The following is a 22,652-nucleotide window of genomic DNA, read 5'->3' as shown; positions in this document are numbered from 1 at the left end:
AGATCTTGCTTTTCATTGGGGCCCAGTATTCTTCTTAAACCTTGTTCACTGTAGGAGACTTTTCTCTCTTGGGGTTCATGTGTCTTCAGTGGACTCAGAGGCTTGTGAGAAGGAGATGGGAGCAGACAGGAGAGAGATCTTCTCAGTCCAGGAGCAAACAGTCTTTCTCATTTCAAATTGTTTGTACAATTCAGAAAAACCCAGGTTGCCAAGCAGGTTAGTCATGTGACTAACTGGTCTGACCACGTCTTGGAGTGTGTCACCTTAGCAGTCTCTGGAATGCTCCTCTTACACACAATAGCTGATGATCAAGGTCCATTGTGGGTTGAATGTGTCAGGAAATGGTCCTTTGTCCTTCCAAGCACCGTCTGTTAATATGCAAATGTCTTTTCCAGCCACAGCTGATATGTTTAACAAGTCCGTTCTTCCCTCCAGTAACAGTTTAAAATCAATGCTCATGACAAAATTTAATGTGCCTCATTCTTGGCAGGTGGGGTGGGTCACACTGTGCTGCAATTAGAAAATCAATGGGGTGTGGGTGGTGGGTGAGAGCAGGGTACGACCCCCATGGAGTCTGCACCCCAGCAAGAATCAGCCTCCCCCCACTTTTGTGCAGCATCCATGTGTCCTCCTCAGTCTCCTCCCTTTCCGGAGGTGGCCCTTTCCGGTTGGTGGCCCGGAGGTTGAGGCCACAAACCTCTGAGTCCCCATTTCAAACCCCTCCACAGTCTGTTCAAGACGCACCTCCTCCAGGAGTAGGTTCCCATCCTGAATCCTCCACTCCTCCCACCTCCACCTATTATTGGTGTCACTAATAGCTCAGTGGGTAGCACTGCCTTGTCTCTGAGTTAGGAAAGCCATGGGTTCAAGACCCAACCCAGAGACCTGAGCTCAAAAGTCAGGCTGACTCTCCCAGCGCCTTCACTGAGGGAGGGCGGCACAGTTGGAGATGCTGTCTCCTGGATAAGATGTCAAACCGAGGCCCGGGGGGGGGTTGGCCCCCTCAGGTGGATAGTAACCCAGAGGCCCAGGCTAATGCCCTGGGGACACGGGTTCAAATCCCACCATGGCAGCTGGTGGAATCTAAATCCAATTAATTAATAAAAAGTCTGGAATTGAAAGCTGGTCTCAGTAATGGTGACCATGAAACTATCATCAATTGTTGTAAAAACCCATCTGGTTCACTAATGTCCTTTAGGGAAGGAAATCTGCTGTCCTTACCTGGTCTGGCCTACATGTGACTCCAGACCCACAGCAATGTGCTTGGCTCCCAACTACCCTCTGAAATGGCCGAGCGAGCCAATCAGTTGTCAAGGGCAATTAGGGATGGGCAATAAATGCTGGCCTTGCCAGCGACGCCCACATCCCATGAAAGAATTTTTTTTTAAATGTGTAAGATCCCACGGCCGTTGAAGAGCAGCGGAGTTCTCCCCGGGGACCAATATTTATCCCTCAACCAACATCATTAAAACAGATGATCTGGTCCATTGCTAGTTGTGGGAGCTTGCTGTGCGCCAATTGGCTGCTGCGTTTCCCACTTTACAACAGTGCCGACACTTCATTGGCCGCAGCCCGGGCACATCCTTCAAAAGGCCTTTTAAAGGCCTGTCTTCTCTGACTGTTTTCGGTCCCTCCCATGAATCACTGTTGTCCTCTGTTTGTTAACCTCTTCTACCCTCACCCCCTGGCATTCCACCACTACCCTCCCCCGCCCTTCCAGCACTGTAAGTTGCTCTGGGAATGTTTCATTCCACATGGGGGAGGAGTGAGTCCTGCTAAAATAGGTTGCCGCCTGCGTAGACTGGAGAGGTAATTGTATGTGTGCCTCTTGCAAGCCGCAGCTTGTTGAGATTCCGCTCAGCAACACGTCCCTCAGAACGTCAAAGCCAGTCCAACAAAAGCTAAAAATACCCGTCAAGTGTTTGCTTTCTTTATGCTGTTGCCATGACGTCAGGGGCAATCTTTCCCTGCTGCAGGCTGCGGGTGTCAGGACTGAAAACGTAGGCCTCTGCCTATCAGCAGAGCTCGGGCCTCCACAGGAGGGCCAGGAGGTGCAGAGGTTCCATGGACTTCTATCGCCGTTCTTCCGACGGTTTCATTCAAGTGTAAAATGGTGCAGTCGAATCATAAAACCGAGGCTCACAAGGCCCCAGGCTTCTCACTTTAATCCCACGCCGGTCTCTCCTCTCACCTCCTCCCAGTTTTTCACAGCACCTATTTCAGTGTTGTCACCCACTGCCAAGTCCCTGTAGGCCATTCACGGCCCCTCCAGCTGGTTCCAACATTCAGTAAGATCGGGACTGATCTGTATCTTCACTCCATCTCCCCGCCTTGGTTCTGTAACCCTTAATCCCCTTACCCAACAAAAATCTCTCAGTTTTGACGTTTTCAATCGACCCTTCCCCCCGCCCCCCCCACCCAACCTCAACAGCCTTTCTGGGGGGAGAGAGTTCCTGATTCCCACTCCCCTTTGTGTGAAGAAATGCTTCCTGACATCACCCCTGTACGGCCTGGCTCGAATTTTAAGGTTCCGTCCCCATGTTCTGGCTAATTATGTTAAATTAAGGTAAAGCCCCCATTGGGAATAAGCCAGCACTGAACACAAAATTCTCAGCCCAAAGGTTAGTCGCTGTGAACAAGATTAAATTAGACAGGAGTGACAGAACTCCCTGTTATAAAAATCTACACAACACACACCATTCCGTTGGTCGAGAGCCAGAGGACACCGGTTTAAGGTGATCAGCAAAAGAGCCAGAGGCAACAGGGGGAAAATCTCTTTAAGCAGCGAGTGGTCAGGATCTGGAATGCACTGCCTGAGAGCATGATTCAGTCATGGCTTTCACAAGACAATTGGAGAATTCTCCGAAAAGAAAACATTTGCAGGGCCACGGGGAAAAGGCGAGGGAGTGGGACTAGCCCAGTTGCACTTGCAGAGAGCCAGCACGGATACGACGGACCGAATGGCCTCTTTCTGTGCTGTCTTGGTCGACCCCTTCGCCTACTCCTGACAGAAGGCACGGATATGAGTCTTGCCCACATCCCACCATAGCCTCAAGGAGGGGAAGCCCCCCCCCCGCTTCCGTCTCCAGTCGGCCCAGAATCGACGGAACGAGTCCCGGAAACACTCGTCCTCCAGCAGCCAGTTGTTCAAGTGCCAGTACGCGGACCCCACCCACTTGCGGAGCGGAGTGAGCTTTTCCACACAGGTGGTGGTCCGAGCACGGCACCAGCCGTTGAGACGCGGGAGACGTACGCCTGTGAAATGTAAAGGTAGTCGATTAGGGACCCTCCTCCTCCAGACCTCCAGGTGAAGGTGCTGGATTCGGGACGCAGATTCTGCCAGACATCCACCAGGTCGAGGGAGTTCCGTCAACTTCTCCACTGATGCTTGGCCGCGCTGGGGACCGGAGTGATCCCTCATCTCAAGGGCACAGTTAAAATCCCCCTGAGGATGATGCACTCACCACTATCGGTAGAGCTCAAGAGAGTGGACACTTCTTTGAAGAAGCGTGCATGCCTGGGTGCGTACACATTCACAAGGTGGCGCGTCATGCCCCATCCAGGCGAATGGCGATGTGGAGGAAGCGGCCCGGCACAAGCTATTTGACCCCCAAGATCTCTGGCAGAAAAGTCGAGGCCAACAAGATAGCCACCCCAAGAGAAATAGGGGTGAGGTGACTCATGTAGGCCCCACCCTGCCACTCCAGGAGCCAGGTGGCTTCGTCTCCCGGAACGGTGTGGGTTTCCCGCAGAAAGCTCCCTTCCCTGAGGACTGAGAGATTGTGAAATCTGTGGAGACCCCGTGCTGCCGTTGATGTTGAGGCTGGCTGTGGTTATCTTCATGTCAAAGGTACTTTGATCCCATCACCAAAACACCTCATCATGAGCAGGGAGAGGAGGTGCTCATTGCCAACCACTCCCTCAGCAACCCAGAGAGGAACGCTTGAACTGACACTGTACGACCTTTTTCACGTCCACCAACAGTCCAAACAAAAGTCTTTCAGGTGCTGCAACACCCACCTCTCCAAAATAAATTGCAGATCTTCCTTTCTCCCCAATAGATGGATTCACTTTCCACTCACAGTCTCTCTCCTCTTTCTCCTCTGCGGTTGCTGCTCCCACAGACTGCTACAGGAGCAGCAGTTTCCCCTGATTGCACACAGGAAGTTCTCCAAATTCTCCAGGCAATTAATGCTGTCCCTGTCCTGGGAGTGTTTGATGGGGACAGTGTAGAGGGAGCTTTACTCTGTATCTAACCCCGTACTGTACCTGTCCTGGGGAGTGTTTGATGGGGACAGTGTAGAGGGAGCTTTACTCTGTATCTAACCCGTGCTGTACCTGTCCTGGGGAGTGTTTGATGGATGGATGGATGGATGTAGAGGAAGATAGATGCATGGTCTCTGTCAGTTACATTGTTTCCATTGGTTACATTATCCTGTCAGTTACATTGTTTCCATTGGTTACATTATCCTGTCAGTTACATTCTGCCCTGGTGAGTTTCTCTCTGTCTGTTTCACTCGGTGCGGCGCTGTTGTTGGAGCCTCTCTTGTTCTCCGCTGCTGTTTGCTCATTCTGACTCCTTGTCGGTGTGTGTGTTGACCCGGAATTCGGAGCCAGACCAGACCCGAGCCAGGTTGAAGTCCGAAGCCGGAGGCAGCACCGACAAAACAGCTTTCCCCGTCATGGGTACCTACGGACCTGCTAACGAGAAACTCCGCAATCTGGAGGAGATCGAGAAGGAGATTGCCATCGTTCTCCAGAGCGCTGGTAGGAGGGGGAGAGAGAGAGAGAGAGAGAGAGTGTGAGTGGGTGGGAGGGAGGAAAGAAAGAGGAGGAGAGCGAAAGAATGAGTGTGAGGGAAAATAGGAGGGTGGAAGGAAGGAAGAGGGGAGAGATAGCGATACAGAAAGGGGGTTGAGGAGGCGGGGAGCGGGTAAGATGAGGACGAGGTTGGGGGGGAAGAGGAGGAGGAGGGGGTCGGGGAGGGTGGGGAAGGTGGTGGGGAGGGGTGGAGTGGAGGTGGTGGGGAAGGTGGTGGGGAGGGGTGGAGTGGAGGTGGTGGGGAAGGTGGGAGGAGGAGGTGGGGAGGGGTGATGGGGTGGGGGAGATGGAGAAGGGTGGGGAGGAGGGGTTGGGGGAGATGGAGATGGAGAGAGGTGGGGAGGGGTGATGGGGTGGGGGAGATGGAGAAGGGTGGGGAGGAGGGGTTGGGGGAGATGGAGATGGAGAAGGGTGGGGAGGAGGGGTTGGGGGAGATGGAGATGGAGAGGGGTGGGGAGGAGGGGTTGGGGGAGATGGAGATGGAGAGGGGTGGGGAGGAGGGGTTGGGGGAGATGGAGATGGAGAGGGGTGGGGAGGAGGGGTTGGGGGAGATGGAGATGGAGAGGGGTGGGGAGGAGGGGTTGGGGAAGATGGAGAGGGGTGGGGAGGAGGGGTTGGGGGAGATGGAGAGGGGTGGGGAGGAGGGGTTGGGGGAGATGGAGATGGAGATGGAGAGGGGCGGGGAGGAGGGGTTGGGGGAGATGGAGCTGGAGAGGGGCGGGGAGGAGGGGTTGGGGGAGATGGAGATGGAGAGGGGCGGGGAGGAGGGGTTGGGGGAGATGGAGATGGAGAGGGGCGGGGAGGAGGGGTTGGGGGAGATGGAGATGGAGAGGGGCGGGGAGGAGGGGTTGGGGGAGATGGAGATGGAGAGGGGTGGGGAGGAGGGGTTGGGGGAGATGGAGATGGAGAGGGGTGGGGAGGAGGGGTTGGGGGAGATGGAGATGGAGAGGGGTGGGGAGGAGGGGTTGGGGGAGATGGAGATGGAGAGGGGTGGGGAGGAGGGGTTGGGGGAGATGGAGATGGAGAGGGGTGGGGAGGAGGGGTTGGGGAGAGATGGAGATGGAGATGGAGAGGGGTGGGGAGGAGGGGTTGGGGAGATGGAGATGGAGATGGAGAGGGGTGGGGAGGAGGGGTTGGGGAGATGGAGATGGAGATGGAGAGGGGTGGGGAGGAGGGGTTGGGGGAGATGGAGATGGAGATGGAGAGGGGTGGGGAGGAGGGGTTGGGGGAGATGGAGATGGAGATGGAGAGGGGTGGGGAGGAGGGGTTGGGGGAGATGGAGATGGAGATGGAGAGGGGTGGGGAGGAGGGGTTGGGGGAGATGGAGATGGAGAGGGGTGGGGAGGAGGGTTGGGGGAGATGGAGATGGAGAGGGGTGGGGAGGAGGGGTTGGGGGAGATGGAGATGGAGAGGGGTGGGGAGGAGGGGTTGGGGGAGATGGAGATGGAGAGGGGTGGGGAGGAGGGTGGGGAGATGGAGATGGAGAGGGGTGGGGAGGAGGGGTTGGGGGAGATGGAGATGGAGAGGGGTGGGGAGGAGGGGTTGGGGGAGATGGAGATGGAGAGGGGTGGGGAGGAGGGGTTGGGGGAGATGGAGATGGAGAGGGGTGGGGAGGAGGGGTTGGGGGAGATGGAGATGGAGAGGGGTGGGGAGGAGGGGTTGGGGGAGATGGAGATGGAGAGGGGTGGGGAGGAGGGGTTGGGGGAGATGGAGATGGAGAGGGGTGGGGAGGAGGGGTTGGGGGAGATGGAGATGGAGAGGGGTGGGGAGGAGGGGTTGGGGGAGTGGAGATGGAGAGGGGTGGGGAGGAGGGGTTGGGGGAGATGGAGATGGAGATGGAGAGGGGGTGGGGAGGAGGGGTTGGGGGAGATGGAGATGGAGATGGAGAGGGGTGGGGAGGAGGGGTTGGGGGAGATGGAGATGGAGAGGGGTGGGGAGGAGGGTTGGGGGAGATGGAGATGGAGAGGGGTGGGGAGGAGGGAGGGGTTGGGGGAGATGGAGATGGAGATGGAGAGGGGTGGGGAGGAGGGGTTGGGGAGATGGAGATGGAGATGGAGAGGGGTGGGGAGGAGGGGTTGGGGGAGATGGAGATGGAGATGGAGAGGGGTGGGGAGGAGGGGTTGGGGGAGATGGAGATGGAGAGGGGTGGGGAGGAGGGGTTGGGGAGATGGAGATGGAGAGGGGTGGGGAGGAGGGGTTGGGGGAGATGGAGATGGAGAGGGGTGGGGAGGAGGGGTTGGGGGAGATGGAGATGGAGAGGGGTGGGGAGGAGGGGTTGGGGAGATGGAGATGGAGAGGGGTGGGGAGGAGGGGTTGGGGGAGATGGAGATGGAGAGGGGTGGGGAGGAGGGGTTGGGGGAGATGGAGATGGAGAGGGGTGGGGAGGAGGGTTGGGGGAGATGGAGATGGAGAGGGGTGGGGAGAGGGGTTGGGGGAGATGGAGATGGAGAGGGGGTGGGGAGGAGGGGTTGGGGGAGATGGAGATGGAGAGGGGTGGGGAGGAGGGGTTGGGGAGATGGAGATGGAGAGGGGTGGGGAGGAGGGGTTGGGGGAGATGGAGATGGAGAGGGGTGGGGAGGAGGGGTTGGGGGAGATGGAGATGGAGAGGGGTGGGGAGGAGGGGTTGGGGGAGATGGAGATGGAGAGGGGTGGGGAGGAGGGGTTGGGGGAGATGGAGAGGGGTGGGGAGGAGGGGTTGGGGGAGATGGAGATGGAGGAGGGGTTGGGAGAGATGGAGATGGAGGAGGGGTTGGGAGAGATGGAGATGGAGAGGGGTGGGGAGGAGGGGTTGGGGGAGATGGAGATGGAGGAGGGGTTGGGAGAGATGGAGATGGAGGAGGGGTTGGGAGTGATGGAGATGGAGAGGGGTGGGGAGGAGGGGTTGGGGGAGATGGAGAGGGGTGGGGAGGAGGGGTTGGGAGAGATGGAGATGGAGGAGGGGTTGGGAGAGATGGAGATGGAGAGGGGTGGGGAGGAGGGGTTGGGGGAGATGGAGATGGAGGAGGGGTTGGGAGAGATGGAGATGGAGGAGGGGTTGGGAGAGATGGAGATGGAGGAGGGGTTGGGAGAGATGGAGATGGAGAGGGGTGGGGAGGAGGGGTTGGGGGAGATGGAGATGGAGAGGGGTGGGGAGGAGGGGTTGGGGGAGATGGAGATGGAGATGGAGAGGGGTGGGGAGGAGGGGTTGGGGGAGATGGAGATGGAGATGGAGAGGGGTGGGGAGGAGGGGTTGGGGGAGATGGAGATGGAGATGGAGAGGGGTGGGGAGGAGGGGTTGGGGGAGATGGAGATGGAGAGGGGTGGGGAGAAGGGGTTGGGGGAGATGGAGATGGAGAGGGGTGGGGAGAAGGGTTGGGGGAGATGGAGATGGAGAGGGGTGGGGAGGAGGGGTTGGGGGAGATGGAGATGGAGAGGGGTGGGGAGGAGGGGTTGGGGGAGATGGAGATGGAGGAGGGGTTGGGAGAGATGGAGATGGAGGAGGGGTTGGGAGAGATGGAGATGGAGGAGGGGTTGGGAGAGATGGAGATGGAGAGGGGTGGGGAGGAGGGGTTGGGGGAGATGGAGAGGGGTGGGGAGGAGGGGTTGGGGGAGATGGAGAGGGCTGGGGAGGAGGGGTTGGGGGAGATGGAGAGGGCTGGGGAGGAGGGGTTGGGGGAGATGGAGATGGAGAGGGCTGGGGAGGAGGGGTTGGGGGAGATGGAGATGGAGAGGGGTGGGGAGGAGGGGTTGGGGGAGATGGAGACGGAGGAGGGGTTGGGAGAGATGGAGATGGAGAGGGGTGGGGAGAAGGGGTTGGGGGAGATGGAGATGGAGAGGGGTGGGGAGGAGGGGTTGGGGGAGATGGAGATGGAGAGGGGTGGGAGGAGGGGTTGATGGAGATGGAGGAGGGGTTGGGAGAGATGGAGATGGAGGAGGGGTTCGGAGAGATGGAGATGGAGAGGGGTGGGGAGGAGGGGTTGGGGGAGATGGAGATGGAGAGGGGTGGGGAGGAGGGGTTGGGGGAGATGGAGATGGAGAGGGCTGGGGAGGAGGGGTTGGGGGAGATGGAGAGGGCTGGGGAGGAGGGGTTGGGGAGATGGAGATGGAGAGGGTTGGGGGAGATGGAGATGGAGGAGGGGTTGGGAGAGATGGAGATGGAGAGGGGTGGGGAGGAGGGGTTGGGGGAGATGGAGATGGAGAGGGGTGTGGAGGAGGGGTTGGGGGAGATGGAGATGGAGAGGGCTGGGGAGGAGAGGTTGGGGGAGATGGAGATGGAGAGGGCTGGGGAGGAGGGGTTGGGGGAGATGGAGAGGGCTGGGGAGGAGGGGTTGGGGGAGATGGAGAGGGGTGGGGAGGAGGGGTTGGGGGAGATGGAGAGGGGTGGGGAGGAGGGGTTGGGGGAGATGGAGATGGAGAGGGGTGGGGAGGAGGGGTTAGGGGAGATGGAGATGGAGAGGGCTGGGGAGGAGGGGTTGGGGGAGATGGAGATGGAGAGGGGTGGGGAGGAGGGGTTGGGGGAGATGGAGATGGAGAGCGGTGGGGAGGAGGGGTTGGGGGAGATGGAGATGGAGAGGGGTGGGGAGGAGGGGTTGGGGGAGATGGAGATGGGGAGGGGTTGGGGGAGATGGAGATGGAGAGGGGTGGGGAGGAGGGGTTGGGGAGATGGAGATGGAGGAGGGGTTGGGGGAGATGGAGGAGGGGTTGGGGGAGATGGAGATGGAGAGAGTGGGGAGGAGGGGTTGGGGGAGATGGAGATGGAGAGGGGTGGGGAGGAGGGGTTGGGGGAGATGGAGATGGAGGAGGGGTTGGGAGAGATGGAGATGGAGGAGGGGTTGGGAGAGATGGAGATGGAGGAGGGGTTGGGAGAGATGGAGATGGAGAGGGGTGGGGAGGAGGGGTTGGGGGAGATGGAGATGGAGAGGGGTGGGGAGGAGGGGTTGGGGGAGATGGAGATGGAGAGGGGTGGGGAGGAGGGGTTGGGGGAGATGGAGATGGAGATGGAGAGGGGTGGGGAGGAGGGGTTGGGGGAGATGGAGATGGAGAGGGGTGGGGAGGAGGGGTTGGGGGAGATGGAGATGGAGGAGGGGTTGGGAGAGATGGAGATGGAGGAGGGGTTGGGAGAGATGGAGATGGAGGAGGGGTTGGGAGAGATGGAGATGGAGAGGGGTGGGGAGGAGGGGTTGGGGGAGATGGAGATGGAGAGGGGTGGGGAGGAGGGGTTGGGGGAGATGGAGATGGAGATGGAGAGGGGTGGGGAGGAGGGGTTGGGGGAGATGGAGATGGAGATGGAGAGGGGTGGGGAGGAGGGGTTGGGGGAGATGGAGATGGAGATGGAGAGGGGTGGGGAGGAGGGGTTGGGGGAGATGGAGATGGAGAGGGGTGGGGAGAAGGGGTTGGGGGAGATGGAGATGGAGAGGGGTGGGGAGAAGGGGTTGGGGGAGATGGAGATGGAGAGGGGTGGGGAGGAGGGGTTGGGGGAGATGGAGATGGAGAGGGGTGGGGAGGAGGGGTTGGGGGAGATGGAGATGGAGGAGGGGTTGGGAGAGATGGAGATGGAGGAGGGGTTGGGAGAGATGGAGATGGAGGAGGGGTTGGGAGAGATGGAGATGGAGAGGGGTGGGGAGGAGGGGTTGGGGGAGATGGAGAGGGGTGGGGAGGAGGGGTTGGGGGAGATGGAGAGGGCTGGGGAGGAGGGGTTGGGGGAGATGGAGAGGGCTGGGGAGGAGGGGTTGGGGGAGATGGAGATGGAGAGGGCTGGGGAGGAGGGGTTGGGGGAGATGGAGAGGGGTGGGGAGGAGGGGTTGGGGGAGATGGAGACGGAGGAGGGGTTGGGAGAGATGGAGATGGAGAGGGGTGGGGAGAAGGGGTTGGGGAGATGGAGATGGAGAGGGGTGGGGAGGAGGGGTTGGGGGAGATGGAGATGGAGAGGGGTGGGGAGGAGGGGTTGATGGAGATGGAGGAGGGGTTGGGAGAGATGGAGATGGAGGAGGGGTTCGGAGAGATGGAGATGGAGAGGGGTGGGGAGGAGGGGTTGGGGGAGATGGAGATGGAGAGGGGTGGGGAGGAGGGGTTGATGGAGATGGAGGAGGGGTTGGGAGAGATGGAGATGGAGGAGGGGTTCGGAGAGATGGAGATGGAGAGGGGTGGGGAGGAGGGGTTGGGGGAGATGGAGATGGAGAGGGGTGGGGAGGAGGGGTTGGGGGAGATGGAGATGGAGAGGGCTGGGGAGGAGGGGTTGGGGGAGATGGAGAGGGCTGGGGAGGAGGGGTTGGGGGAGATGGAGATGGAGAGGGTTGGGGGAGATGGAGATGGAGGAGGGGTTGGGAGAGATGGAGATGGAGAGGGGTGGGGAGGAGGGGTTGGGGGAGATGGAGATGGAGAGGGGTGTGGAGGAGGGGTTGGGGGAGATGGAGATGGAGAGGGCTGGGGAGGAGAGGTTGGGGGAGATGGAGATGGAGAGGGCTGGGGAGGAGGGGTTGGGGGAGATGGAGAGGGCTGGGGAGGAGGGGTTGGGGGAGATGGAGAGGGGTGGGGAGGAGGGGTTGGGGGAGATGGAGAGGGGTGGGGAGGAGGGGTTGGGGGAGATGGAGATGGAGAGGGGTGGGGAGGAGGGGTTAGGGGAGATGGAGATGGAGAGGGCTGGGGAGGAGGGGTTGGGGGAGATGGAGATGGAGAGGGGTGGGGAGGAGGGGTTGGGGGAGATGGAGATGGAGAGCGGTGGGGAGGAGGGGTTGGGGGAGATGGAGATGGAGAGGGGTGGGGAGGAGGGGTTGGGGGAGATGGAGATGGGGAGGGGTTGGGGGAGATGGAGATGGAGAGGGGTGGGGAGGAGGGGTTGGGGGAGATGGAGATGGAGGAGGGGTTGGGGGAGATGGAGGAGGGGTTGGGGGAGATGGAGATGGAGAGAGTGGGGAGGAGGGGTTGGGGGAGATGGAGATGGAGAGGGGTGGGGAGGAGGGGTTGGGGGAGATGGAGATGGAGGAGGGGTTGGGAGAGATGGAGATGGAGGAGGGGTTGGGAGAGATGGAGATGGAGGAGGGGTTGGGAGAGATGGAGATGGAGAGGGGTGGGGAGGAGGGGTTGGGGGAGATGGAGATGGAGAGGGGTGGGGAGGAGGGGTTGGGGGAGATGGAGATGGAGAGGGGTGGGGAGGAGGGGTTGGGGGAGATGGAGATGGAGATGGAGAGGGGTGGGGAGGAGGGGTTGGGGGAGATGGAGATGGAGAGGGGTGGGGAGGAGGGGTTGGGGGAGATGGAGATGGAGGAGGGGTTGGGAGAGATGGAGATGGAGGAGGGGTTGGGAGAGATGGAGATGGAGGAGGGGTTGGGAGAGATGGAGATGGAGAGGGGTGGGGAGGAGGGGTTGGGGGAGATGGAGATGGAGAGGGGTGGGGAGGAGGGGTTGGGGGAGATGGAGATGGAGAGGGGTGGGGAGGAGGGGTTGGGGGAGATGGAGATGGAGAGGGGTGGGGAGGAGGGGTTGGGGGAGATGGAGATGGAGATGGAGAGGGGTGGGGAGGAGGGGTTGGGGGAGATGGAGATGGAGAGGGGTGGGGAGAAGGGGTTGGGGGAGATGGAGATGGAGAGGGGTGGGGAGAAGGGGTTGGGGGAGATGGAGATGGAGAGGGGTGGGGAGGAGGGGTTGGGGGAGATGGAGATGGAGAGGGGTGGGGAGGAGGGGTTGGGGGAGATGGAGATGGAGGAGGGGTTGGGAGAGATGGAGATGGAGGAGGGGTTGGGAGAGATGGAGATGGAGGAGGGGTTGGGAGAGATGGAGATGGAGAGGGGTGGGGAGGAGGGGTTGGGGGAGATGGAGAGGGGTGGGGAGGAGGGGTTGGGGGAGATGGAGAGGGCTGGGGAGGAGGGGTTGGGGGAGATGGAGAGGGCTGGGGAGGAGGGGTTGGGGAGATGGAGATGGAGAGGGCTGGGGAGGAGGGGTTGGGGGAGATGGAGAGGGGTGGGGAGGAGGGGTTGGGGGAGATGGAGACGGAGGAGGGGTTGGGAGAGATGGAGATGGAGAGGGGTGGGGAGAAGGGGTTGGGGGAGATGGAGATGGAGAGGGGTGGGGAGGAGGGGTTGGGGGAGATGGAGATGGAGAGGGGTGGGGAGGAGGGGTTGATGGAGATGGAGGAGGGGTTGGGAGAGATGGAGATGGAGGAGGGGTTCGGAGAGATGGAGATGGAGAGGGGTGGGGAGGAGGGGTTGGGGGAGATGGAGATGGAGAGGGGTGGGGAGGAGGGGTTGGGGGAGATGGAGATGGAGAGGGCTGGGGAGGAGGGGTTGGGGGAGATGGAGAGGGCTGGGGAGGAGGGGTTGGGGGAGATGGAGATGGAGAGGGGTGGGGAGGAGGGGTTGGGGAGATGGAGATGGAGGAGGGGTTGGGAGAGATGGAGATGGAGAGGGGTGGGGAGGAGGGGTTGGGGGAGATGGAGATGGAGAGGGGTGGGGAGGAGGGGTTGGGGGAGATGGAGATGGAGAGGGCTGGGGAGGAGAGGTTGGGGGAGATGGAGATGGAGAGGGCTGGGGAGGAGGGGTTGGGGGAGATGGAGAGGGCTGGGGAGGAGGGGTTGGGGGAGATGGAGAGGGGTGGGGAGGAGGGGTTGGGGGAGATGGAGAGGGGTGGGGAGGAGGGGTTGGGGGAGATGGAGATGGAGAGGGGTGGGGAGGAGGGGTTAGGGGAGATGGAGATGGAGAGGGCTGGGGAGGAGGGGTTGGGGGAGATGGAGATGGAGAGGGGTGGGGAGGAGGGGTTGGGGGAGATGGAGATGGAGAGCGGTGGGGAGGAGGGGTTGGGGGAGATGGAGATGGAGAGGGGTGGGGAGGAGGGGTTGGGGGAGATGGAGATGGGGAGGGGTTGGGGGAGATGGAGATGGAGAGGGGTGGGGAGGAGGGGTTGGGGGAGATGGAGATGGAGGAGGGGTTGGGGGAGATGGAGGAGGGGTTGGGGGAGATGGAGATGGAGAGAGTGGGGAGGAGGGGTTGGGGGAGATGGAGATGGAGAGGGGTGGGGAGGAGGGGTTGGGGGAGATGGAGATGGAGAGGGGTGGGGAGGAGGGGTTGGGGGAGATGGAGATGGAGAGGGGTGGGGAGGAGGGGTTGGGGGAGATGGAGATGGAGAGGGGTGGGGAGGAGGGGTTGGGGGAGATGGAGAGGGTTGGGGGAGATGGAGATGGAGAGGGGTGGGGAGGAGGGGTTGGGGGAGATGGAGATGGAGAGGGGTGGGGAGGAGGGGTTGGGGGAGATGAAGATGGAGAGGGGTGGGGAGGAGGGGTTGGGGGAGATGGAGATGGAGAGGGGTGGGGAGGAGGGGTTGGGGGAGATGGAGATGGAAAGGGGTGGGGAGGAGGGGTTGGGGAGATGGAGATGGAGAGGGCTGGGGAGGAGGGGTTGGGGGAGATGGAGATGGAGAGGGCTGGGGAGGAGGGGTTGGGGGAGATGGAGATGGAGAGGGGTGGGGAGGAGGGGTTGGGGGAGATGGAGATGGAGAGGGCTGGGGAGGAGGGGTTGGGGGAGATGGAGATGGAGAGGGCTGGGGAGGAGGGGTTGGGGGAGATGGAGATGGAGAGGGCTGGGGAGGAGGGGTTGGGGGAGATGGAGATGGAGAGGGGTGGGGAGGAGGGGTTGGGGGAGATGGAGATGGAGAGGGGTGGGGAGGAGGGGTTGGGGGAGTTGGAGATGGAGAGGGGTGGGGAGGAGGGGTTGGGGGAGATGGAGATGGAGAGGGGTGGGGAGGAGGGGTTGGGGAGATGGAGATGGAGAGGGGTGGGGAGGAGGGGTTGGGGGAGATGGAGATGGAGAGGGGTGGGGAGGAGGGGTTGGGGAGATGGCGATGGAGAGGGGTGGGGAGGAGGGGTTGGGGGAGATGGAGATGGAGAGGGGTGGGGAGGAGGGGTTGGGGGAGATGGAGATGGAGAGGGCTGGGGAGGAGGGGTTGGGGGAGATGGAGATGGAGAGGGCTGGGGAGGAGGGGTTGGGGGAGATGGAGAGGGCTGGGGAGGAGGGGTTGGGGGAGATGGAGATGGAGAGGGCTGGGGAGGAGGGGTTGGGGGAGATGGAGATGGAGAGGGCTGGGGAGGAGGGGTTGGGGGAGATGGAGAGGGCTTGGGAGGAGGGGTTGGGGGAGATGGAGATGGAGAGGGCTGGGGAGGAGGGGTTGGGGGAGATGGAGATGGAGAGGGGTGGGGAGGAGGGGTTGGGGGAGATGGAGATGGAGAGGGCTGGGGAGGAGGGGTTGGGGGAGATGGAGATGGAGAGGGCTGGGGAGGAGGGGTTGGGGGAGATGGAGATGGAGAGGGCTGGGGAGGAGGGGTTGGGGGAGATGGAGATGGAGAGGGCTGGGGAGGAGGGGTTGGGGGAGATGGAGATGGAGAGGGCTGGGGAGGAGGGGTTGGGGGAGATGGAGATGGAGAGGGCTGGGGAGGAGGGGTTGGGGGAGATGGAGATGGAGAGGGCTGGGGAGGAGGGGTTGGGGGAGATGGAGATGGAGAGGGCTGGGGAGGAGGGGTTGGGGGAGATGGAGATGGAGAGGGCTGGGGAGGAGGGGTTGGGGGAGATGGAGATGGAGGGGTTGGGGGAGATGGAGATGGAGAGGGCTGGGGAGGAGGGGTTGGGGGAGATGGAGATGGAGAGGGCTGGGGAGGAGGGGTTGGGGGAGATGGAGAGGGCTTGGGAGGAGGGGTTGGGGGAGATGGAGATGGAGAGGGCTGGGGAGGAGGGGTTGGGGGAGATGGAGATGGAGAGGGGTGGGGAGGAGGGGTTGGGGGAGATGGAGATGGAGAGGGCTGGGGAGGAGGGGTTGGGGGAGATGGAGATGGAGAGGGCTGGGGAGGAGGGGTTGGGGGAGATGGAGATGGAGAGGGCTGGGGAGGAGGGGTTGGGGGAGATGGAGATGGAGAGGGCTGGGGAGGAGGGGTTGGGGGAGATGGAGATGGAGAGGGCTGGGGAGGAGGGGTTGGGGGAGATGGAGATGGAGAGGGCTGGGGAGGAGGGGTTGGGGAGATGGAGATGGAGAGGGCTGGGGAGGAGGGGTTGGGGGAGATGGAGATGGAGAGGGCTGGGGAGGAGGGGTTGGGGGAGATGGAGATGGTGAGGGGTGGGGAGGAGGGGTTGGGGGAGATGGAGAGGGGTGGGGAGGAGGGGTTGGGGGAGATGGAGAGGGGTGGGGAGGAGGGGTTGGGGGGGGTAGGAGGAGGAGGAGTTGGGGGTGTAGGAGGTGGTGGGGGGAGGTGGGGGAGGAGGGGTTGCGGGGGTAGGAGGAGGAGGAGGAGTTGGGGGGGAGGTGTGGGGTGGGGGGGAGGGGGAGGGGGGAGGTGTGGGGGGGGAGGTAGGAGGAGGTGGGCGGTGGTGAGGAGGTGGAGGTGGGGGGGTGGTGAGGAGATGGGGGGGTGAGGAGGTGGAGGTGGGGTGAGGAGGTGGAGGTGTGGGGGGTTTGCAGAGGTGTGGTGGAGGTGGAGGGGGGTGAGGAGGTGGAGGGGGGTGAGGAGGTGGAGGTGGAGGGGGTGAGGAGGTGGAGGTGGAGGGGGGTGAGGAGGTGTAGGTGGAGGGGGGTGAGGAGGTGTAGGTGGAGGGGGGTGAGGAGGTGTAGGTGGAGGGGGGTGAGGAGGTGTAGGTGGAGGGGGTGAGGAGATGGAGGTGGGGGGGATGAGGTGGGGGGGTGAGGAGGTGGAGGTGGGGGGGGTTGAGGAGGTGGGGGGGTGAGGAGGTGGAGGTGGGGGGGTTGAGGAGATGGGGGGCGTGAGGAGGTGGTGGTGGGGGGGGGGTGAGGAGGTGGAGGTGGGGGGGGTGTGGAGGTTGGGGTGAGGAGGTGGGGCGGGGGGGTGAGGAGGTGGAGGTGGGGGGGGTGTGGAGGTTGGGGTGAGGAGGTGGGGCGGGGGGTGAGGAGGTGGGGCGGGGGGTGAGGAGGTGGTGGGGGGGGGAGGAGGAGGAGGTGCAGGGGGGGAGGAGGTGGGGGGGAGGAGGGAGGAGGTGGGGGGGAGGAGGAGGAGGAGGGGGGTGGTGGTGGGGGAGGAGGGAGGGTGAGGCGGCGGGGGTGGGGAAAGGAGGAGGGAGGGTGAGGCGGTGGGTGTGGGGAAAGGAGGAGGGAGGGGGAGGAGGGACACTGTCCTCCTGCCCGGGGAGGTGGGATGAATCTTTCGGTTTAATGCACATTCCTGTCAGGATTGTCCAGACCCTGGGAGTGGACACTGGGCAGTGGCCTGCGGGTATGTTTCTCCACCTTTTCGTTACTCAGTTGCTCCTGCACTGCACACTGTTTGACAACCTCCTCAAGCTGCATTCCCGTTACCGGGTGTGGTGTTCAAACCGTCCTCTCTCAGGACCAAAACACCCAGCCATGTCATCAGTGGATTCTCTTCTACACTCCCCTTGGCCATTTACAAGGGAGGCAATTAACAAATGGTCTTTAACTGGGAATATTTGAGGAGGGTGACGGGGAGGGAACCTGCACTGGGGGTGGCTCCTCACTCTAAGCCGTTGTCTCTCTCTCTCTGCTTTTGGTTTCTCAGCCAATGCGATCCTTGAGATGTCCAAGGAGAAGCCAGCAGAACGCACCCTTGACCGACACGCTTCGCAATTTACTGCCTCCGTCCAGAGGGTCGAGATGGAACTGTCCAGCCAGATCCGCTATCTCACGCAGGTGAGTGCAGCCCTCGTGTTTCGCTAACGGCGGTCCGCTTGACCTCCAGCGCTCTCTGGCGTTCCGGCCCCAAGTCACGACAGAGGCCGCTTCTCCCCATGGTGCCCTCCCTGAACCTGAAGCTCAACCTAAAACTCTGCCCCGCATCCAAACTCGCACCGAGTCCTGTTCACCGCCCCCCTCCACTGTGCTCGCCGATCCACATCGGCTCCTGATCCAGCGACATCTCGTTTTGTTTTTTAAATTCCTGTGCCGGATTTTGGAAAGAGCTGTCCAACATTACTCCACAACCCCCTTGCTCTTTCTCCTGCAAATTTTTCCCCTTCCAGTATTTCTCCAATTTCCCTTTTGAAACTTCCGATTGAACCTGCTTCCACCGCCCTTTCAGGCAGCATGTTCCACATCACCGTGCTTTAAAAAAAAAATTCTCGCCTCTCCCCACCCCCTCGCCGATTTATCTTAAATCTGTGTCCCTCTGGTTACCAAACCTCCTGCCATTGGAAACGGTTTCACCTTATTTAGTCTATCAAAGCACCATTGATTTTCAACCTCCGTTAAATCCCCCCCCTTAACCATCTCTGCCGCAGGGACGTGAGCACTGAGGGAGTGCCGCACTGTCGCAGGCGCCGTCTTTCGGATGAGATGATAAACCTTTCTGCCCTCTAAGGAAAGATCCCACGGTCACTGTTTGCCGAGGAACGAGGTGGGGGAGTTCTCGCCCGTGTCCTGGTCCAATATTTAAAAACAGATGATCTGGTCATTATCACATTGCTGATTGTGGGATCTTGCTGTGCGCAAATTGACCCCCGCGTTTCCTGTTTTACAACAGTGCCTACACTTCAAAAAGTACTCCATTGGCCATAAGGCGCTATGAGACGCCCTGAGGCTGAGCTAAGGTGCTGTGGAAATGTAAGTCTTTCCTGTCTTGCTCGCACTCTCTCTCTCTCTCCCTCTTTCGCAGGTTGCTACTGGGCAGCCGCACGAAGGCTCCAGCTATTCGTCCAGGAAGGATGCACAGATGGCGGTGAACCGTGTCGAGTACACCCACGTGAAGGTCCGCGATCTGGCCAAGACCTGCGATCAGATGCTCGAGCAGCCGTGACGAGGATCGTCCGCTCGGTGAACTCGTTTGGTGTTTAAACCCAATCTCACCCCACCCTGCCCTCCATCCCCTTACTGCTGGTGGGGGTCCCACTTTATCATCCTGTAAGGCAGCTCTCTGTGCTCCACTGTCGAGGCCATGGTAATCTGTCCAGTTTTATCTTTGATCGTTGCTTTTGGTCTGTCAAACACTTTGGGCGAGTGTCAACTTCCCTTTAAATACCTATCGGCAAAGAATTATTGCAAACTTTTATCCGAATTAAAGGCAATTTTTTTTTACCCAAACAGTGGGTGCAGCATCTGGGAATAGAAATGATATACAGGCTTGTGTTTCAGGTAGGACCCTTATGCAGCCGCACTGCTGAAGGACCTCCACCTGAATCAGTAACCCATCTCTCTCTCCCTTTTCGATGCTGACTGACCCTTGTGGCAGTTTTCCTTTCTCTCCCACCGGCGCAGGGAGAGCTGATCGACTGGGGGAGGTTTGTGAGCCCTCCCTGGCCCTCATTGAGGGGGCAGTGGTGGGGTCTGATTCGTAGCGCAGGAAGTGCTGGTCAGGGTCTTGTATTCCTCCTGGTCTGCCATCAGCGCTCTCTCTCACTCGGGGCTCAGATCCCATCTCCTTGGCGCTTGCAGTGGGAGGGGGGGGGGGGGTCGTTGGGGCAGGGTTTCCGCAATGGGAATCCAATACTGGAATGTGGCACTGGGGAGGGAATGTCGATGTTGTTATACTGCTTGCTGCAGCTGATAAGTCTGTTGCTGTGGTGCATGGACGTCACTGTATCAGTTCTGCCATTTCGATGTTTTGATATTGTTCTGTGTTCGATCTCTGTATCCGAGGGGGAGGGGGGGTGCCCTCCCCGAAATAAAGAGAACACAGCATACCTCTCGTTTCTGTCCCTTTTGTATCACACTTCTTCCAACCACTGCTTTGTCTAGCCTGCCAACAGTCACTTCCCGTTCCACTCTGTTCGAGTCACCGCTGTTTGCTGTCCCGATCACAATCCAGGAAAGGTCACGCACGTTCCATCTGTGGTGATCTCCTTGTATCACTTTGTGACCAGTGCAGGCACTGGTGAGGCTGCTGGGTGTACTGTGTGCAGTTTCGGTCTCCCTACTGAGGGGGAAGATGTACTTGCCTTAGAGACAGTGGGCTGAAGGGGAGCCTTCTTTGCTGAGGAGCGTGTGAGCAGGCTGGCCCTATAATCCCCAGAGCCTGGAAGAATGAGAGGTCATCTCGTAAAGTGTCGCAGAGGCTTGACGGGGTAGATGCTGGCAGGACGTTTCCCCTGGCTGCGGAGTTTAGAACTCGGGGGTCACAGTCTTAGAATCAGCCGTTTAGGGCAGAGATGAGGGTTGTGAATCTTTGGAACTCTCTATCCCAGAGGGCTGTGGATGCTCAGTCATTCAGTATCTTCAAGTCAGAGGTCGATAGATTTTCGGGAACTACGGAAATTAATGGATGTGGGGATTGTGCAGGAAGGTGGAGGTGAGGTAGATGATCGCCCGTGATCTTATTGGATGGCAGAGAAGGCTTGAAGGGTTGAATCGCCTACTCCAGCTCCTATTTGTTTTGTCTTTATCAATTTGACCAGTAGATAGCAGTGTTGTACTCTGTATCCAACTGTTTTTTTTTTGAAGGTGGCCTTTATGCCTCGGGCCTCTTTTTTTATTTTGTTGAGGGGCCCCCTTCTGCATGTTCCTAAAAATAAATAACTTATTCAAATACGTAAATAAAACAAAACTCATTCAGATCTGATTCTCTGCGTCTACGATGCACTCCAGACCCTGCAGTGTCCGCTGGTCGCGGAAGGCCTCAAGCGAGCCGGCGGACAGCGCCTGCTCCCTCTCCAGGGACAGCGGGCATGAATGTAACCTCGGAAGAGGGGCAGGAAATTAGGGAAATTCTAAATGGTGAAAAGCTGGAAAGAGTGAAAGTCCAAAGAGATAAAAAGGCAAATGAAATGCTGACCTTTATATCTAGGGAATGAGAATATAAGCGGTTCGAAGTACAAAGCCCTGGTCAGACCACACCTGGAGTTACTGTGAACAGTTCTGGACATCTCACCTTAGGAAGGATATACTGGTCTTGGAGGGAGTGCAGTGTAACTTTACCAGAATGATACTAGGGCTCCAAGGGTTAAATTATGAGGAATGTTTACACAAACTAGGGTTATATTCCCCGGAATTTAGAAGTTTAAGGGATGATTTGATCAAAGTTTTCATGACGTTGGCGGGAAACGGATAGGGTAGATTGGGATAAACTATTCCCGCTGGTTGGGGGAGTCTAGGACTAGGGGGTACAGTCTAAAAATTAGAGCCAGACACTTCAGGAATGAAATTAGGAAACACTTCTACACACAAAGGGTGGTAGAAGTTTGGAACTCTCTTCCACAAATGGCAATTGATGCTGGATCAATTGTTAATTTTAATTCTGAGATTGATAGATTTTTGTTAATCAAAGGTATTAAGGGATATGGGGAAAAGGCGGATATACGGAGTTAGGTTGTGGCTCACCCTTGATCTCATGGAATAGTGGAACAAGCTTGAGGGGCTGAATGGCCTCCTCCTGTTCCTGTGTACCTCATATGATGTAAGAAAGCAAATGAGCCCCTCGTCTCTCTGGTTTAAACTTGATGTGAATCAAAGATTCAGTTCAACAGAGAAGGAACGTTCCTTTTCAAGTAGCTGCTGATTTCACGCGAAGCAAGTTATGAGCAGAAGCAGAAATTATTTCTGTAAGGGATCAAATCCAGGGATAGCATCCTGAAAATCAGGAAAGAAATATGAATGTACTTTCTTGTTAGACATCAACTTGGAATAAAATCATAGAATGGTTACAGTGCCAAAGGAGTCCATTTGCCCCATCGTGTCTGTGCTGGCTCTCTGCAGAAGCAGCTCACCTAGTCCCGTCCTCCCACTTCTTCCCCCAGCTCTGAAATTTTTTTCTCTTCAGATAATAATTCGATTCCCTTTCGAAAGCCACAATTGAATCTGCCTCCACCACACTCTCAAGCAGTGCATTCCAGATCCTAACCACTCGCTGTGTGAAATGGTTTCTCATGTCACCTTTGGGTCTTTCACCGATCACCTTAAATTGGTGTCCTCTGGTTCTCGACCCCTCCCCCAATGGGAACAGTTTCTCCCGATCCACTCTGTCCAGACCCCTCGTGATTTTGAACACCTCCATCAAATCTCCTCTCGACCTTCTCCTGGAGAAGCTGGAGTTCTTAATCTGTCCACGTAACTGAAGTCCCTTGTCCCTGGAACGAGGCTGAACCAGAATTTTATAAAAGTTCATGACCTCCTTGCTTTTGTATTCCTATACCTCTATTTACAAAGCCCAGGATCCCATATGCCCTTTTAACCACTTTCTCAACCTGCCCTGCCACCTTCAACGATTTGGGCACACATACCCCCAGGTCCCTCTGCTCCTGCACCCCCTTTAGAACTTTATTTTATGTTGCCTCCTTATTATTCCTACCAAAATGTACCACTTCACACTTAGAGTCATAGAGTCGTACAGCATAGAAACAGGCCCTTCGGCCCACCGCATCCATGCCGACCATAATACCTATCTATACTAATCCCACCTGCATTAATTCCATATCCCTCTATGCCTTGCTCATTCAAGTACCTGTCCAGATGCCTCTTAAATGTTGCTACTGTTCCTGCCTCCACCACCTCCTCAGGCAGCTCATTCCCGATACCCACTATTCTTTGTGTGAAACATTTACCCCTTTGACCCCCTTTAAACCTCCTCCCTCTCACCTTAAATCTATGCCCTCTAGTTTTACCATGGGAAACAGACTCTGGCTATCTACCCTATCTATGCCACTCATAATTTTATATACCTCTATCATGTCTCCTCTCAGCCTCCTTCGCTCCAGGGTAAACAGACCCAGCCTTTCCAATCTCTCTTTATAACTCAAGCCCTCCAAACCAGGCAACATCCTGGTGAATCTTTTCTGCACCCTCTCTAGCTTAATCACATCTTTCCTGTAGTGCGGCGACCAGAATTGCACACAGTACTCCAAATGCGGCCTAACCAACGTTATGTACAACTGTAACATGACGTCCCAACTCTTGTACTCAATGCCTCGGTCGATGAAGGCAAG

The 22,652-nt window shown here is 58.8% G+C and overlaps 1 protein-coding gene across 1 annotated transcript; it reads left to right on the top strand.

Moving 5' to 3' along the window:
• Window positions 1–4,513: 4,513 nt before the first annotated feature.
• Window positions 4,514–19,418, top strand: med11 (mediator complex subunit 11). The gene is made up of 3 exons (XM_068023862.1): window positions 4,514–4,767; window positions 17,303–17,433; window positions 18,395–19,418. The coding sequence occupies exons 1-3, from the start codon at window positions 4,683–4,685 to the stop codon at window positions 18,533–18,535; spliced, it is 357 nt and encodes a 118-aa protein (XP_067879963.1). The 5' UTR covers window positions 4,514–4,682; the 3' UTR covers window positions 18,536–19,418.
• Window positions 19,419–22,652: the final 3,234 nt, after the last annotated feature.

The sequence above is a fragment of the Heterodontus francisci genome, chromosome 48, assembly GCF_036365525.1.
Source record: "Heterodontus francisci isolate sHetFra1 chromosome 48, sHetFra1.hap1, whole genome shotgun sequence".
Lineage (NCBI taxonomy): Eukaryota > Metazoa > Chordata > Chondrichthyes > Heterodontiformes > Heterodontidae > Heterodontus > Heterodontus francisci.
Note: the sequence above shows the minus strand (reverse complement) of the source record. Positions and strands in the feature narration are given on the sequence as shown.